We start from the raw sequence: 17,059 nt of genomic DNA, 5'->3' as shown, positions 1-17,059 counted from the left end.
GGTATCAATGAAAATTTCACAGGATTGCCGGTGACCAGCTTCACATCTGTCTCTCACCTCCTTCCCCTTTTGCATGTTTGCTTCAAAACAGTGTGGTGTGTGGTTTGGTTTTAAGGGAAAGACTCAAATTTGATAATTTAAGATATAAAGAAAATATTCTTCCACTTCATTGCTCAGCTTAACCCACTATTCTAGGATGAGATCAGCTAAAAACTATTTATAAATTTGACATTAAAGAAAAGTCAAAGATCAGTGAAACAAAACAAAAACACAGCACATTTTCTAGATTCGTAAGGGACCTGCTGGCATTGTCAAGCTGAGGCTCTGAGGAACATAACTGACCCATACACATGTTGCATTTAACACACAGCCATTAGAAACAGGAGGTAGCAGTATCAGGCATGTTTACAAAGTGACAGGCCTTATTTCAAACGATACTAGCAGCAAAAAAGTTACTTAAAATTAATTCTAATTCTAAGAATATAAGAACAGGAGGCCTTTCAGCCCATCTAATCTGTCCCACCATTCGATTGTAGAACATGTATCATGTAAGATCTGTATCTTAACTTTTATTTACCTGCCTTGGATTCGTAATCTTTCATACCTTTACCCAAAATACTTTATCAACCTCAGTTTTGGAATTTTCAATTGACCATCAGCCTCAAAAGCTTTTGGTTGGAAGGTTCCAGATTTCCATTACCCTTTGTGTGAATAAGTGCTTCCTGACATCACCCCTGAAATGGTCTAACTCGAATTTTAAAGTTATTCTCCCTTGTGCTAGATACTCCCAAGAGAGAAAATAGTTTCTCTCTGATCTATCCTATCATTTTAAAAACCTCAATTAGATCACCCAGACTGGAAGCTCAAATTTCTTTATGTCAAGGGGCTTTATGGGTGTCCAACGCACGACATGATTAGAGCAGTTAAAAGTTTGAACAAAACTCGAACAGACACTTAAGGATCTTCTTGCTTTTTCATCCTCACATTGCAAATCAGCCGTGGCTCAACAGGTAGCAATCCTGCCTCAGTAGGTTCTGGGCTCAAGTCCCACTCCAGAGAGTCGATCATATAATCTGAACTGACACTTCAGTGAAGGGCAGGGGGGAGATTGTTGTGTGAAAATTGGCTGCTGCATGTCCTACATCGCAATAATGACCACACTGCCAGAAATACTTCACTGGCTGATACGTTTTGGGACATCCTGTGGTTGTGAATGGCACAATATAAATCTGATGTAGAAACACACTCTGGGAGGCTTCTTAGTCAAACAAAACATACTTTATTTACATGAGAGCTTCCATGGCTGCTTGTGTCCAGCCAGCCCCTCATACAGCCACTTTTCCCGAGGAACCGCCTCCCTAGAATTTATTCCCCTGTGCAAGCCACACATTGGTTGAACAAGTCACATGATGCCTACTCAGTTGAACTGGTCTTAAAGTGACAGTCATCACATCTGAGTCCTTGCTTTAAGTTGCTAATGCAGTGAGAAGATTCTATTGGAATGTTAGAGGTTTTCGCACAGGCATTTCTGGGGTTTCCAGAAACTACATAGAAACCCTTCTGCAGTAAATATAAATAACATATTCATGCATTTTTAAAAATTCCCACATTCCTTAACAATGGCAACTAAAAACACCCTGGGAGCTGCCTTTCCAGTTTGAGCTGGTCAACCCCACCCCAATGCCATCTGCCAATGCTTACCATCCCCAAGTAATGCAATGTGACACACAAGGAATTGGAAAATCACCAGCAACTTTCAACCCACCCATTTCCCAGAAGCCTCTGCCGCTTCCACAGAGCTCTCACAGATTTTCTGTTCGGTAACTGTACCTAAAAATTAAAAGTCCATCCTTTGCAGGCTTCTACAATCTCAATATAAAACAAACCAGAAACAAAGAAAACTAACCACTCCTTTTTGCCCTGTCCCAAGTTAAACATAACCAGCAGTAGCAATCACCATTTCTTCATCTTCCCTGGCCATTTTACTCTCTCCCGCTGTCATGTGGCTGCTCATAAAACTGCTACCTCACCAATGTGGTCTTCTTGTTAACCTTAGACCCAGATGTTCACATGCCCACATCAGGGAGCCCCAGCCTTTTAGAGCAACGAGTGGCTTCAAAACCAGATCTGATTCACATCAGCACAAGTCCCACATACACAGGAAAAGCAAGATTTCCCTCTCACACAGAAGATCGAAGCCCCTTCCTTTTCCCTTCTCAAGTTAGGGAAATTGCAACTGTTCAGAATTCCTGGGCTTGGATGATGGCTGAAGGCAGGTTTGCAACTGGTGAAGAAAAAATGCTGCTCCCCGAATGTTGGATTTGATTCCATCGAGGAGCAGCATTTTTCATGCCCGGACATTTAAAGATTCAAGAATGCAAATAAGTGTGCAAGGAAAGGAGCCAGTAGGAGCTTAGTCAGCCCCATCAAAGCATCCTTGGGATGCAGGGATCTTGGAGAGTGGTGGTTTTGGGAAACAGATGGAGGTGGGGGAGCCATGAGATCTTTAACTTGTTTACCATATGTAGGTTGGGTGGCAGCGTGCACCGATTTTCTGTGTCTCACATAACTACTGTTGCTAAATGCTATTTAGAAATGTATTCTGTAACAGTAGCATATATCTGACACCATGGGGCGGAAATTCCTGTGGGGACGAAATTGGAAGTTCACCCGAAATGCACCTATTCTGCTGATGTCTATCAGCACTCAAATTTCTTGTTAATCTCATTAACATAAGCCAGAACCTAAAAATGGACATAAACAACCAGAAATCAGAAAAATGAGGAAGATGTAGAATGCGAACTGTATACGAAATTCGAAACCATCTAGCTATCATTCAGGCACACTAAGAACAGCATGTTTAAGGTCCTACAACCAGGAAAGCGCTTCCATTTTTAAGGGGATTCAAACTGCAGCATAAAAACATTCGAACAAACACAGAAAATACAGAGCATGACTTAGTGAGGAGAAATAAATGCACAAAAACACAAGAAAAAATTACTTTGCTTTTGGCTGTGGATAAAATTCTGGATGTAATTTTACACCAGTTTTAAATCGGTAATTGCAGGAAATTTGTAGGGATCCTTAGCCCGAGATAGTCTTTACAGTGAGCCGGATGCGTTCGAGCACAAGGATTGATAAATGAGTGTAAGAGAAAAGAAATTTGGGTAAAGTGTAATTATGGGCCTAACAAACTTGTACTAAAATATCTTCAAGCTGGGTAATGGTTTTACACCACAACTTTAATGATTTGATGTAAGTACACAAGAAATTCCACCCATTTCTGAAGTTAGGACAGCAGATTCCCCCAGAGTGTGCCAATATTTGTAGTGGTATCTATCTAGTCCATACCCCGTACCAGCCTCATAGTAGAACGAGACTGCAGAGCAAACATTGCGAGGGAGAAGGTGTCGGATCCTGATCCCGATTCAGTTTGAAATGAGCACTTTGCAGCAGGGGACAATGATTGGAGGCAGGTTGCAAGACCATGGTTGGAGAGAAGAAAGCAGGAGCTCCCAAGAAGGGCGCCAAGAAAGTCATCAAAAAGACACCGCTCAAGAGCAACAAGAGGGAGAGCGCCAGGAAGGAGAGTTACTCCATCAACATCTACAAAGTGATGAAGCAGGTTCACCCCAACACCGGCATCTCTTCTCGGGCCATGAGCATCATGAACTCGTTGGTCAATGACATTTTTGAGTGCATCGCGGGCGAGGCTTCCCGCCTGGCCCACCACAACAAGTGGCAAACCATCAGCTTCCGGGAGATCCAGACCGCCATGCGGTTGCTGCTGCCCAGGGAACTGGCCAAGCGCACCATGTCGGAGGGCACAAAGGCAGTGGCCAAGTACACCAGCTCCAAGTAAAAATCTCTCACTGAAAAACAAATAAACCTCCATTCCCCTCTCCACAGATCTAGCTCCCAATTCTGCAGAGACCTTCCAGGCCTGCAAGGTTTAGCATCTCTCATGGGCTATGTGGAGAGTTCTCCTCCTCCCCCCATATATTGTATATTAAAAATTTCTACCCAGCTTCTGCTCTCAATTTCACATCCAGGCCTGGAAGATTTGGGCTTATAGAGCATTGTCCTAGTTTCCATGCCAGTCATGGTTAGAAAGTAAGAGCTTGTATTTCTATAGTATCTTTCACAACCTCAGGATGAGCCAAAGCACTTCACAGCCAATGAAGTATTTTTTGCAGCTTAGGCATTGTTGTGAAGTAGGAAACATGGCAGTCATTTTGCACACAACAAGATCCCCACAAACAGCAATGAGATAAATGACCATTTAATCCACAGGACACCAGGAAGAGCTTCCTGTTTCTTCTTTGAATATGTCACAGGATCTTACACGCCCACCTGAGAGAGGTTTAGTGTCTCATCCAAAAGACAACATCTCAGATGGTGCCGCACTCCCTCAGTCAAGCACCGAAGCATCAATCTGGGTATCGTGCTCACATCTCTGGAATGAGACTTAAATACATGGATTTCTGACTCAGAGGGAAGAGCGCTACTCACTGAACCTCAGCTGACCCAAGGCAGGCAAAGAATAAAGATCATGTCTGCTGTGAAGACAGTATGTGCTCAAAAAGCTTTTTCATTGTAAAGTTATTCCTACCGTTGCAAACTGATGCTATTAAAGAGATTGATAAACAAATTCACAAAAGGCATCAATTGACCATAAATAAAAATGACTGACAAGAAAACAAATATGGAGAATCCTGGGCACTACGCTCTGTCACAGCCCTTAATTTATGGCTGAGAACTTGAAGTAAACAACTGTCAATGTTGAGAAGTCCACAGTCTGCCCTTTGCCCCAAGCATTCACACCTGGGATCTGAGGAATTTGTGCTTTTACTGTAGCAGTCAAACCCCACCCTGCTCACACTCCCGCAAAAACAGGACCCACACAGCAAAGCAGTTTCCTTCCAGTCAGAGAATACAGTTTTTTTTCAGTTGAGCCACTTTGCAAGTACAGCAAGAACCAGAGGCAGGGGGCCATTCAGCTCCTTGAACGTGCTATGTCAAGAATGGCACAGACCTGAATCCAGGCTTCCTTGGAGGTCAGAGTCTGCAATTAAGATAAACCATTCCCCCTACACCCACCCCCCCCACCTCAATTTTTCTCCTCCTCTTCCAAAGGTGATAATTTTCTGCTGCCCTTATAGTACCTCCTCCAAAATGGCTTTACTTCACGAGTGCTATTGAACTGTGGAAGTGTCAAGATTCAGCCCAAACCTGTTCTCAGCTGAAACCCCCACACACAATAGCAGAGGTCTGGTGATTGGAATCAGGAGTGGGAAACTCTTTCGAGTTATCAACAGTCGCAGATTGCAACTCTATCGAGTACAATCAAAGTTCTTGGTTTCCGGGAGTGGGACATGAACCCACAACCCTCTGATTCAAAGGCGAGGGTGCTATGAACTGAGCCACAGCTGACACCTCATCAGGAGTGGGAACTTGGTGTCATTCTCACCACCTCCCAAAAGCACTTCCCTAATGCAGAAACACTGTAGCCAATGGCAGTACCAGAACTGGCACTCAGGCCACCACTGGGAGATGGGACCTGAGACTGGCTACTCCAGATGGCCTCTGCTCAGCCACAGACAGCTTTAAGTAATGGCCAACAGGAAAGCTGACCAACAATTTAGATATTAAAGTGGGTACACTCCAACCATCTTTACCTCCTGTCTGCAAGGACACTTTCGTTAGGAGACAATGAACAGTATAAATTGTGGCAGCCTCTGAAAACATTTCAATCAACTCCAGGTTCACATACATTTTTAATCTGCTGCAGAAAGGCTATTGCGGGTCTCAAAGGATTCCTGTACTGTTGGAGTTAGATACAGTAGCTGTTTGTAGAATGGAACAATCACTGTTGCTGCTAATTTGAAGAGCAGTTTTCTAGCAATTTAAAAGAAAATTATCCAAGTTTACGCAATGTTTTGAAAACTCTAATTTGTCCTCATCAATTGGAAATAGTTTTTTTTAAAAAGTTACAAGTTTTAGATGAGGGAAATGTAAGACAAAAGGAAACAAACTGTACAGAAAAAGACAGACTTGCGCTTATATAGCGCCTCTCACAACCTCAGGATAAGTATTTGTTCAGTATTCCTGGGGTCTTGGGCATCAGCATGAACAACATTAGACACATTCTACAACAACTTGTATTTATATCATGCGTAATGTAGCAAAATGTTCCAAGATGCTTCATAGGAGCACAACCGGTCAACAATTGACACTGAGCCACATTAAGGAGAGATTAGAGAGGGAAACCAAAAGTTTGGAAGAGGTAGATTTTAAGCAGTATCTTAAGTTTAATGGCGGGAATTCCAGAGTTTAAGGCCTAGGCAGCTGAAGGCACAGTTGCCAATGGTTAGGGGCAAAGGAAGTCAGGAATGCACGAGGGGCCAAAATTGGAGGAACGCAAAGTTCTTGGGAGGTTGTAGAGCTCGTGGAGGTTACATAGATAGAGAGGGTGATGCCTTAGAGGAGTTGGAACACCAGGATAAAGAATTTTAAAACTGGTGGTGGACTGGAGCCAACATAGTCAGCAAGCACAGGGACAGGATAAGTGAAAGGGACTTGATACAAGTTGGAATTCAGGGGCAGAGTCTTGGTTGGGCTTATGTTCATGGAGATATTCTGACCTGTGGCAAGCTTGATCACACACTTGCTCTATGTAAAACAATTGATTTTACATCTCTCCAACCGTTCCAATTTTCTCTTGTTTTGGGGTTCACTTGGCAATTCAAATATCAATTGTTGAGTGTGAGCACAGACAGCAAGCTATTCACTTACAGGGGGCTTTGCAGCTGAGTTTGATCCTGCCTACCTATGGGCATTCTCTAACAAGTATCACTGGATCAAAAATCCTGGTTCATTAGAGACTCGGCAGGAGACTGCTGTGCCTCTTGCCAAGATTAGCTAACTCAGAATAGGTCAAAAATGTGATCCTGGGCTATTGTGACATAATTCACGTTACGTGGTACTTTGCATTTCAAAATAAAACCGACAGGTGTTACAAAAATAATTACTTTTGGGGAAAAAAACAGGTATCTTTTTAGAGAAAAATGAAACAAAAAAAATCAGCCTGATCCCTGCTCCTGATCATTACCCCTGGGCTTCAACGGGAGTGGCAGGGACAAGTTTGGCTTTGCGGACCCTCATGATCATTGACCCTGTCAACAGAAAGCATGCATACTTGTCAGCCATGGACGGGCTGCTGTTAACAGCAAGACCCTACGTCAGGATCCAAGACTCTTTACCCCAAGCATGCAAGACCAGTGTGTGGGAGATTATGCCCCAGAGTGCGAGAGAGCATACCCCAGAGTTTATCCACAGGGTGAGGGTCAGTGTCTCATAGTGGAGGGGAAAGGAGGAAATTAGAGAGAAAATAAAACTGACTTCTGCAAGTCACAAGGGAACCTGAATATTGGGTGGGGTGCAATCAAATATTTTAAGAGAGGGCTTGCCCATGAGACACACCTGTGCATTAAGCTATTTGGCACCGACTCTGCTCTTCCCCCATTAGTGTTCAGGCTGTATTTTTAAATCCAAAAGCTTTCTCCAGTGTTATAACTTGGGATTCCTACAGATCATTTAATCTGAGCCTCCTTCAACAGTTATTTTTAAATTACTTGAAGTATATGAGCTCTCCAAGTGGTATGGTATTCCATACCTCAGCACAGAAATCTCTCAATGGAAGGAAGATAAATGATAGGGCCCAGGTCTAGACATTTCTGTATACTAAAGGACGCTTTATTCCATGTGCTGAACTTAGCCACCCTCGAGAGAACTTGACTGACCCAAGGGAAGCTGCCATTTTGAGTCAATCCAGTCATCTGGGGTCTGGGGTCATATGAAAGAAGAGAGCATGGATGGAAGAAAAATAAAATGATCTTGGTTCTGCCATTTATGAATGAGAGGACACATATGGAGGGAATCTCTGGTTCAAAACCCAAACCTATTCCATGATGACACACTGGGAAAGCAGGTCATTGACTGGCATGGTCAGGAGGGGTCTTAATGTAAAAGGAGAAAAATACTCCACAGGAGCTACTTTTCTCATATGTTGCCAGATTTCTTCTGCATGCTCAGTTCCAGCTAATGTTGGAGTCCTCAGCTAAACACTCAGGGTCAATCATCAATAATGCTATGGAGTCTGACTGGGGGACTGTTAGTTAAAATGTGTAAAAAAAAACCTTTCCCAATGGGAAAGGGCACACTGCTCTGGAAATATTACAGGCTCCAGTTTTAGCTCCTTGGCCACTTGAGAATGAAGCACATTAGGTTCAAAATCACTAGTGGCCATTTTCGCAAACCACCACTCCCCTCCCTCCCTTTCAGCTGACTTCATACACACAGCTAGAAAAGAAGTGTACAATTTTCAGAATTGTCTTTTAACCCAGTCCATTAGGTGTTGACAGATGCCACTAGATGCATGGTTGCCTACACCCTCCCTGCCAAACTAACTGCTATTAATCCTTCCGAAATTTCCAAAAGGTTTCCCAAAACGGACATTTACCAGGATACAACCATAACTGAGCATGTATCTGGAAATTTTACCTACATTCTTCATTAAATTAAAGTACCTTCAACCCTTCCCCTTCACATTCCTTCAAACCATATCAAAATAAAAGCACAGAACACAATGCCAAATGAAGTCACACTGAAGGTTCCTTGGTTTTTCAATGCAATGTGACTCAGTAGTGACCTTGGATCTGCATATTGGATAGAATGGAACGTTTTCACTATGAATGTAGTGTGGAGCTTCCCACTACAGAATTCCAGACTCTCACGAAAAATGAAAACTCAAAAGCATCTATTCTTGTGTATGGAATTTAAAAAGAGTCCTATTTTGGTTGTCCTACATCTCCAGACACCAGGTTAAATATATGGTAGCCATTTGTCTCGTAAGATGATGGTTTGCGCGGTGGTGGTCAATTCTTAAGTGTGGTGTGGCTCTGTATCTCCAGTCTGGCATAGCAGACTCTGGCATGGCAGTCTCTGCCACATTTGCTGCAGGGTAAGGCAGTGGGCTGAGAAGGTGCATGATTGTCTGGTGTCTGTTTTCTCTGGGCCCTCTTCTCAGCCAGCTGAGCTTTTCATTTCTGCTCACCTCTTCCAATGCCCTTCCAAACAGTCAGCATCCAGAGGTCATGGCCATCAGCAATTCTCAGTGTCAATTGCCCTCTTGATGCTGATGGGTCAAACCAAACTCTTTACAGGCATGAGAGCCTGTCCATTTGCCACTGAAGGTGGTCCTTGGCATGGAATGCAGTGTGACATCGTCAGTGTAGAGCAACTCTCTAAATACACCACAAGGATCACAGTGATATCATGAGGATGTATTCCTGAAGCTTTCATCCAAAGAACTCCCCAACCCAGGCTGTCTGTCTTCACCCATATTTTAAGAAGCAAAAATGTTCAAAGAAAATGGGAAAAAAATTCACACATGTTTTTGTTATTGATTTTTCTTCCAGGTCATTTGCTGCAGTGTCTGGGGGGGGGGGGGGGGGTCAACCTTTAATTTCTGGAGTCTCCTGGACTATCTTTTCTGAACCCATTGTCTAACCTTTTATCTCCAAAGCACATAGTGCTGCCCTTTGACCCTAACTGAGAAACAAGCCACAGCTTCCTGTTATGACAAGCACCTTCTCCTTACACTACACATAGCAGAAATATGCAGTGCATACGAACATACAAATTAGGAGCAGTAGTAGGCCACTCAGCCCCTCAAGCCTGCTCTGCCATTCGATAAGATCGTGGCTGATCCGATTTTAACCTCAACTCCACATTCTCGCCTACTCCCGATAACTTTCCACCCCTTGCTTATCGAGGGTCTATCTAGCTCTGCCTTAAAGATATTCAAAGACTCTGCCTCCACCACCTTTTGAGGAAGAGAATTCCAAAGTCTCACAACCCTCAGAAAATTTTTTTCCTCATCTCTTTCTTAAATGGGCAACCCCTTATTTTAAGACAGTGGTCCCTAGTTCTAGATTCTCCTGCAAGGGGAAACATCCTTTCCACATCCACCCTGTCAAATCCCCTCAGGATCTTATATGTTTTTACTCTTCTAAACTCCAGCGGATACAAGCCTAGCCTATCCAACCTTTCCTCATAAGACAACCCACCCAATCCAGGTACTGATTTAGCAAACCTTCTCTGAACTGCTTTTAATGGCATTTATATCTTTCCTTAAATAAGGAGGCCAAAACTGCACACTGTACTCCAGATGTGGTCTCACCAATGCTCTGCATAAGTGAAGCATAACCTCCCTACTTTTGTATTCAATTCCCTTCACAATAAATGATAACATTCTAGTAGCTTTGCTAATTACTTGCTGCACCTGCATACTAACCTTTTGTGCTTCATGCACTAGGGCACCCAGATCCCTCTGCATCTCAGAGCTCTGCAATCTCTCATCGTTTAGATAATAAACCCCTTTTTATTCATCCTGCCAAAATGAGCAACCTCACATTTTTCCACATTATACTCCTTTTGCCAGATCTTTGCCCACTCACCTAACCTTTGATATCCTTTTGTAGTCTCCTTATGTCCTCTTCACAATTTATTTTCCTACCTATCTTTGTGTCATCAGCAAATTTAGCAACCATATCTTCAGCCCCTTCATTCAAATCATTTTTGTAAGTTGTAAAAAGTTGAGGCCCCAGCACTGATTCCTGTGGCACACCACTGTTCACATCCTGTCAAGCAAAAAAATAACCCATTTATGCCTACTCTGTTTCCTGCTAGCTAGCCAATCTTCTATCCATGCCAATATGTTACCCTCTACATGAGCTTTTATTTTCCACAATAACCTTTTATGAGGCACCTTATCAATGGCTTCTGAAAATCCAAGTATAGTACATCCACTGGTCCCCCTTTATCCACAGCACCTGCTACTTCTTCAAAGAACTCCAATAAATTGGTTAAACATGATTTCCCTTTCACAGTGCAAGACTGGAATATCTCAAAACGCAAAATGAATGAGGTATATTTGGCTGGAATTAAACTATGCAGCAAAACGTGCCCCAATAGACTAACAGCAACAATGGATTTTTCACAGCACTGTTACATGTAGTAAATACATCCCGAGATTTCACAGGAGTGTTATCAAAACAAAATTTGACACCAATCTACAAACAATAATAGTGAGGAAAGAGAAGTACAGAGGCAAAGAGGTTTAGAGAGGGAATTCCAGAGCTTAGAGCCCACCAGTGTTGGAACAATTAAAGTCAGGAACGTGGAAGAGGCCAAAATTAGAGTGCAGAGATTTTGGGAGCGTTGTAGGGCTGGAGGGGGTTACAGAGGCAGGAAGGGGCAAGGCCACGGGGGGATTTGGAAGAAAAATAAGAATTTTAAAATTGGGATGTTGTTGGGCAGAATGCAGGATTAAAACTTTCTCCATAGGCCTGCAAATTTCTCATTTTCTAAGTATTTACCCAATTCCTTTATGAAAGTTACTGATAAATCTGCTTCCACCAGCCTTTCTGGCAGTGCATTCTAGATCAGAACATACACATACCTAAGTGACTGGTAGAGGTCTGGTTGAAATATGGTTACTCTGTAACTGAAAAGCACTGTAAACTTCTACCTTACTGAGGTGACCTTCAGCATGTGATACCATCATCTGTTTGCAGCATTCGGCCAATTGGGAGTTCTGCAGGGTTGAGCCCTTACCTTACAGCCCTCCAACCACAGTTAACTATTTTAATAGAGTCACAGTAAGGAACTGTATAAAGGAACTAAACTACATACATTCTTCAAATGATGTACAGAAAGTTTTCTTTTTGCTGCTTTCACTTCTAATCCACATGTTTTCCCAGCAATCCATGTACACCAACAAAGAAACTCTCCTTTTACGATTAAGTGGACTACATCAAAATATTATCCGAGGGACTCTGTGCTGACGTTAGAAAGTCAGACTTACATTTACTAACTTCTTTCACGACATCAGGGCATGCTGAAAGGCTTGACAGCCAATGAAGTACTCTTTGAAGTGCACTTACTGTTGTATTATAAGAAACACTAGCCAATTTACACACAAGCTCCCACCAACAGCAATGTGATAGTGATCGGGTAATCTGTTTCAGTGGTGTTGGTTGTAGGGTAAATATTGCTTAGGACACCTGGGATAAACCTTCAAAATAGTGCCAAGGATCTTTTATGTCCACCTGTGAGGCCAGACAGAGACTTGGTGCAATGTCTCATCTAAAAGATATACTTCTGACAGTGCAGCACTCTTTCAGTACTGCATCGTAGTGCCAGCCTGGATTATTGTGCTCAAGTCTCAAGGCTTGAATTCATAACCATCTGGCTCAGAGGTGAGAACGCTACCAACTGAACCAGGAAGGTCATTCTGAATAAGTTCTCACTGAAGCTGATGTCAACACTGAAGCAGTCCATGTCCAAATGCAGCAAGACCTGGACAATATCCAGGCTTGGGCTGACAAGTAGCAAGTAACATTCACACCACACAAGTGTCAGGCGATGACCATCTCCAACAAGAAAGAATCCAACCATCGCCCCTTTATGTTCACTGGCATTACCATCGCTGAATCCCCCACTATCAACATCCTGGAGTTACCATTGACCAGAACCTGAACTGGACGAGCCATATAAATACTGTGGCTACAAGAACAGGTCAGAGGCTAGGAATCATGCAACGAGTAACTCACCTCCTGACTCCCCAAAGCCTGTCCACCATCTACAAGGCACAAGTCAGGAGAGTGATGGAATATTCTCCACTTGCCTGAGAAGCTGGACACCGTCCAGGGCAAAGCAGCCCACTTGATTGGCACCACATCCACAAACATTCACTCCCTCCACCACCGACACACAGTAGTAGTATGTACCATCTACAAGATGCACTGCAGGAATTCACCAAGGCTCCTTAGACAGCACCTTCCAAACCCACGACCACTACCACCTAGAAGGACAAGGGCAGCAGATAGATGGGAACACCACCACCTAGATGTTCCGCTCCAAGTAACTCACCATCCTGACTTGGAAATATATTGCCGTTCTTTCATTGTCATCGGGTCAAAATCCTGGAACTCACTCCCTAACAGCACTAACTACACCACATAGGCTGCAGCAGTTCAAGAAGGCAGCTCACCAGCACCTTCTCAAGGACAACTAGGGAGGGGCAATAAATGCTGGCCCAGCCAACAAAGCCCACATCCCACAAATGAATAAAAAAAAATGTACAGATTTTTATAAATGTAACTCTACTCTTATTGTGTCTGTTTTAATAATCACCCATAGGCACTCACTTTAATGTTGTGGGCATTGGCTGGAACCTCTCAGTCTCAGCTGAGTGTTTACAATTCTATGAGCTGGGAGGACATCTGAAGGTAAAACCCTGAGAAGGAGTAAGCACATGAGTGTCCAGCTATTGAAAACAGCAATCCTGAAAACAGACAATTTTTAGCGCTTCTGAACCATGAGAGAATAGTTAGAATCACAACCAGGAGATCCACTTTTGTCCAGTAATCCTCTTGTCAAACCATGTATGGTGCTGTTGTCATTATGTTACTGGACTACCTGGACTATTAATCCAGAGAAGAGGAACTCAAATCCAGTGATGACTGTTTGTTAAACTGAATTCAGTTTAAAATAAGTCTGGAAATAGAATGCTGGCATCAGTAAAAGGGACAACAAAGTTGTTGGATTGTCATAAGAAAAACCCAATACAAAATTGGCTGAGGGATAGGAAACAGATAGTAATGGTTAATGGGTATTTTTCGGGCTGAAAGACTGTTTGTAGTGGAGTTCCCCAGGGGTCGGAATTGGAACTGTTGCTTTTCCTGATATATACAAATGATCTAGATCTTGATGTGCAGGGGACAATTTCAAAGTTTGCGGATGACAAAACTTGGGAGAATTGTAAATTGTGAGGAGGACAGTGTAGAGCTTCAAAAGGGCATGGACACATTGGTGGAGTGGGCAGTTGGTGGCAGATGAAGTTCAATGCAGAGAAGTGTGAGGTGATACACTTTGGTACAAAGAACATGGAGAGACAGTATAACATAAAGGATACTATTTTAAAGGGTGTGCAGGAGCAGAGAGACCTGGGTGTATATGTATATAAGTCATTAAAGGTAGCAGGACAGGTAGAGAGAGCTGTTTCTAAAGCATACAGTATTCTAGGCTTTATTAATAGGGGCATTGAGTACAAAAGCATGGAGATTATGGTGAATTTATATAAGGCACTAGTTAGAACTCAGCTGGAGTATTGGGTGCCACATGAGAGGAAGGATGTGAAAACATTGGAAAGAGTGCAGAAGAGGTTTACGAGAATGGTTCCAGGGATGAGACACTTCAGTTGTGAGGAAAGGTTAGAGATGTTGGGACTGTTTTCCTTGGGGAGGAGAAGGCTAAGAGGAGACTTGATAGAAGTTTTCAAAATCATGAGGGATCTGGATAGAGTAAATAGGGAGAAGCTGTTCCTACTCTTAAATGGATTGAGAACCAGAGGGCATAGTTTTAAGTGTTTTGCAAAAGAAGCAAATGCAGGGTGAGAAAAAAACTTTTTCATGCAACGAGTAGTTAGGGTTTGGAATGCACTGCCTGGAAGTGTGGTGGAGGCAGGTTCAATTGAGGCATTCAGGAGAGCATTGGATTATTATTTAAATAGAATCAATGTGCAGGGTTATGGGGAAAAGGCAGGAGGTTGGCACTAAGTTAAAATTCTCAGAGAGCTGGTGCAAACACGATGGGTTGAATGGCCTCCTTCTACACCTTAACAGTTCTGTGATTCTGGTTCACACTAATGTCACTTAGGGAAGAAAAGTTTCTCCATTCTGGCCTATATGTGACTCCAGTCCCATGCCAGTGTGGTGAACTCTTAACTCTGAAGTGGCCTAACAAGCCACTTAGTTGTATCAAACTGCTGGATAGGCCCCATCTAACAGCATCGTGAGAATATCTTCACCACAGGGTTTAGAAGTAAGGTCCATCACTACCTTCTCAAGGGAAGCCAAGGATGGGAATGGTAGTAAATGGGAATGATAATGGGAATGAAAAGGCTGAATGCACTGGATACTGCAAAGGCTATAGGGGCCCTGACAACATCCTAGCGATGGTACTGAAGCCCACTGTTCCAGAGCTAGCTGAGCCCAACAGCCAAGCTGTTCTGGTACAGTTACAACACTAGCAACTACCTGACAATACCCAGCTACATCCTGTCTACAAAAAGGACAAATCCAAATCAGACTAATTATCACCCCATCAGCCTGCTCTTGATCATCAGCAAAGTGATGAAGCTGCTGTTGACAGTGTAATCAAGCGGCATTTACTCAGCAATAACCTGCTCACTGATGCTCAATTTGGGTTCCACAGCCACAGTCCAAACATGGACAAAAGAGCTGAACTCCAGGGGTGAGGTGAGAGTGACTGCCCTTGACATCAAGGCAGCATTTAACTGAGTGTGGTATCAAGGAGCCCGGGCAAAACTGCAGTCAATGGGTATCAGGGGGAAAACTCCCCACTGGTTGGAGTCGCACCTCGCACAAAGGAAGATGGTTGTGATTGTTGGAGGTCAATCATCTCAGTCCCACAACATTATTACAGAAGTTCCTCACAGTAGTGTCCTAGGCCCAACCATCTTCAGCTGCTTCATCAATGATCTTCCCTCCATCAGGTCGGAAGTGGGAATGTTCGCTGATGGTTGCACAGTGTTCATTACCATTCACGATTCCTCAGGTGCTGGAGCAGACAGTGTCCATATGCAGCAAGATCTAGACAACATTCAGGCTTGAGCTTATAAGTGGCAAGTGCCAGGCAATGACCATCTCCAACAAGAGAGAATCTATCATCTCACTTTGGTAAACAATGACACTTGCATTGCTGAATTCCCTCACTATCAACATCCAGGGCACTATATTGACCAGAAACTGAATTGACCAGTCACATAAATACTCTGGCTACAAGAGCTGGTCAGCAAGTAACTCTCTTCCTAACTCTTCAAAGCCTGTCCAATGTCCACAAGGCACAAAGCGGGAGTAAGATGGGATACTTCCTACTTGCCCGAATGAGAGCGGCTCCAACGATACTCAGGAAGCTTAACACCACCCAGGACAATGTAGCCTACTTGATTGGAGCCCAATTGCTCAACTTCAACATTTACTCTCTCTATCTCCGGCACACAGTGGAAGCAGCGTGCATCATATACAAGATGCGCTGCAGCAACTCACCAAGGCTCCTACCACCTTCTACCACTTAGAAGGCCAAGAGCAGCAGACACATGGGAACACCACCACCTGCAAGTTCCCCTCCAATTCACATACCGTCCTGACTTGGAACTATTTTGCCATTCCTTCACTGTTGGTGGGTCAAAATCCTGGAACTCTTTCCCTGACAGTATTGGGGTGTGCCTGCAACACATGGACGGCAACAGTTCAAGAAGGCAGCTCACCACCACCTTTTTAAGGGCAGTTATGGATGGGGCAATAAATGCTAACCTTGCTAGCGACGCCCACATCCCATGAAAGAGCAGAAAGAAACTGCCAGCCTCAAATAGCAACACCCACATCCCGAGAATTAATTTCTTAAGAAGTGCTGATGTGTGGGCTTGGAGTGGGCTGAAGCATGAGATATAGCAGTGTCGTCAGCCCATGGTGCAACAGTCTCTGTGTGAATGTACACATACATAAATGGCAGCATGAAAAAAGAGCAGAGTGGGGGTTAGCAATTACCCCAGCAAGTCAAAAATTGGGCGGGGTGGGGGGGGGGGGGGGGGGGGGGGGGTGAGATTTCAAAGAGAAGTGACTAAATCTAAACTTAAACACAAGAAGAGTTATAACTAGAGAGATAAATCAATCAATCAATCTAAACACAGTAATTATGCTAAAATTATAGTTGCTATGGAAATGGACCAGTGACACTATTCGGCTGAGAGATTGGAGATGGCACTTCAGATAACTCCAGAACTCCAGCACAATTTCAAAAGAATTCTGCAAGACACATCAGATGACACTGTCCCTGCAGTTCCCCAAAAATATGATCAAGCAGAGTTAGCATGGCTTCATGAAGGGGAAATCAGGCCTGACAAATTTAT

At 43.5% G+C, this 17,059-nt stretch overlaps 1 protein-coding gene and 1 pseudogene across 5 annotated transcripts in view; one reads left to right on the top strand and one right to left on the bottom strand.

Annotated features, from left to right (window-relative positions):
• Positions 1–17,059, bottom strand: part of LOC144688748 (zinc finger and BTB domain-containing protein 7A-like) — a 185,703-nt gene that overhangs the window by 92,511 nt on the left and 76,133 nt on the right. Inside the window, exon 1 of one of the 5 annotated variants that reach the window (XM_078555659.1) lies at positions 13,275–13,405. The exons of the other annotated variants lie outside the window; for them this stretch is intronic. Within the exon in view, the coding sequence (XP_078411785.1) occupies positions 13,275–13,291 (17 nt within the window). The 5' untranslated portion in view covers positions 13,292–13,405. Of the gene's footprint in view, positions 1–13,274; positions 13,406–17,059 lie in introns of those variants that run through there. 5 annotated transcript variants of the gene reach the window in all.
• LOC144689215 (histone H2B pseudogene) lies at positions 3,488–3,862 on the top strand (annotated as a pseudogene).

Source organism: Cetorhinus maximus, chromosome 13, assembly GCF_964194155.1.
Source record: "Cetorhinus maximus chromosome 13, sCetMax3.hap1.1, whole genome shotgun sequence".
NCBI classification, from domain to species: domain Eukaryota; kingdom Metazoa; phylum Chordata; class Chondrichthyes; order Lamniformes; family Cetorhinidae; genus Cetorhinus; species Cetorhinus maximus.
This window is presented reverse-complemented; position numbering and strand designations above follow the sequence as displayed.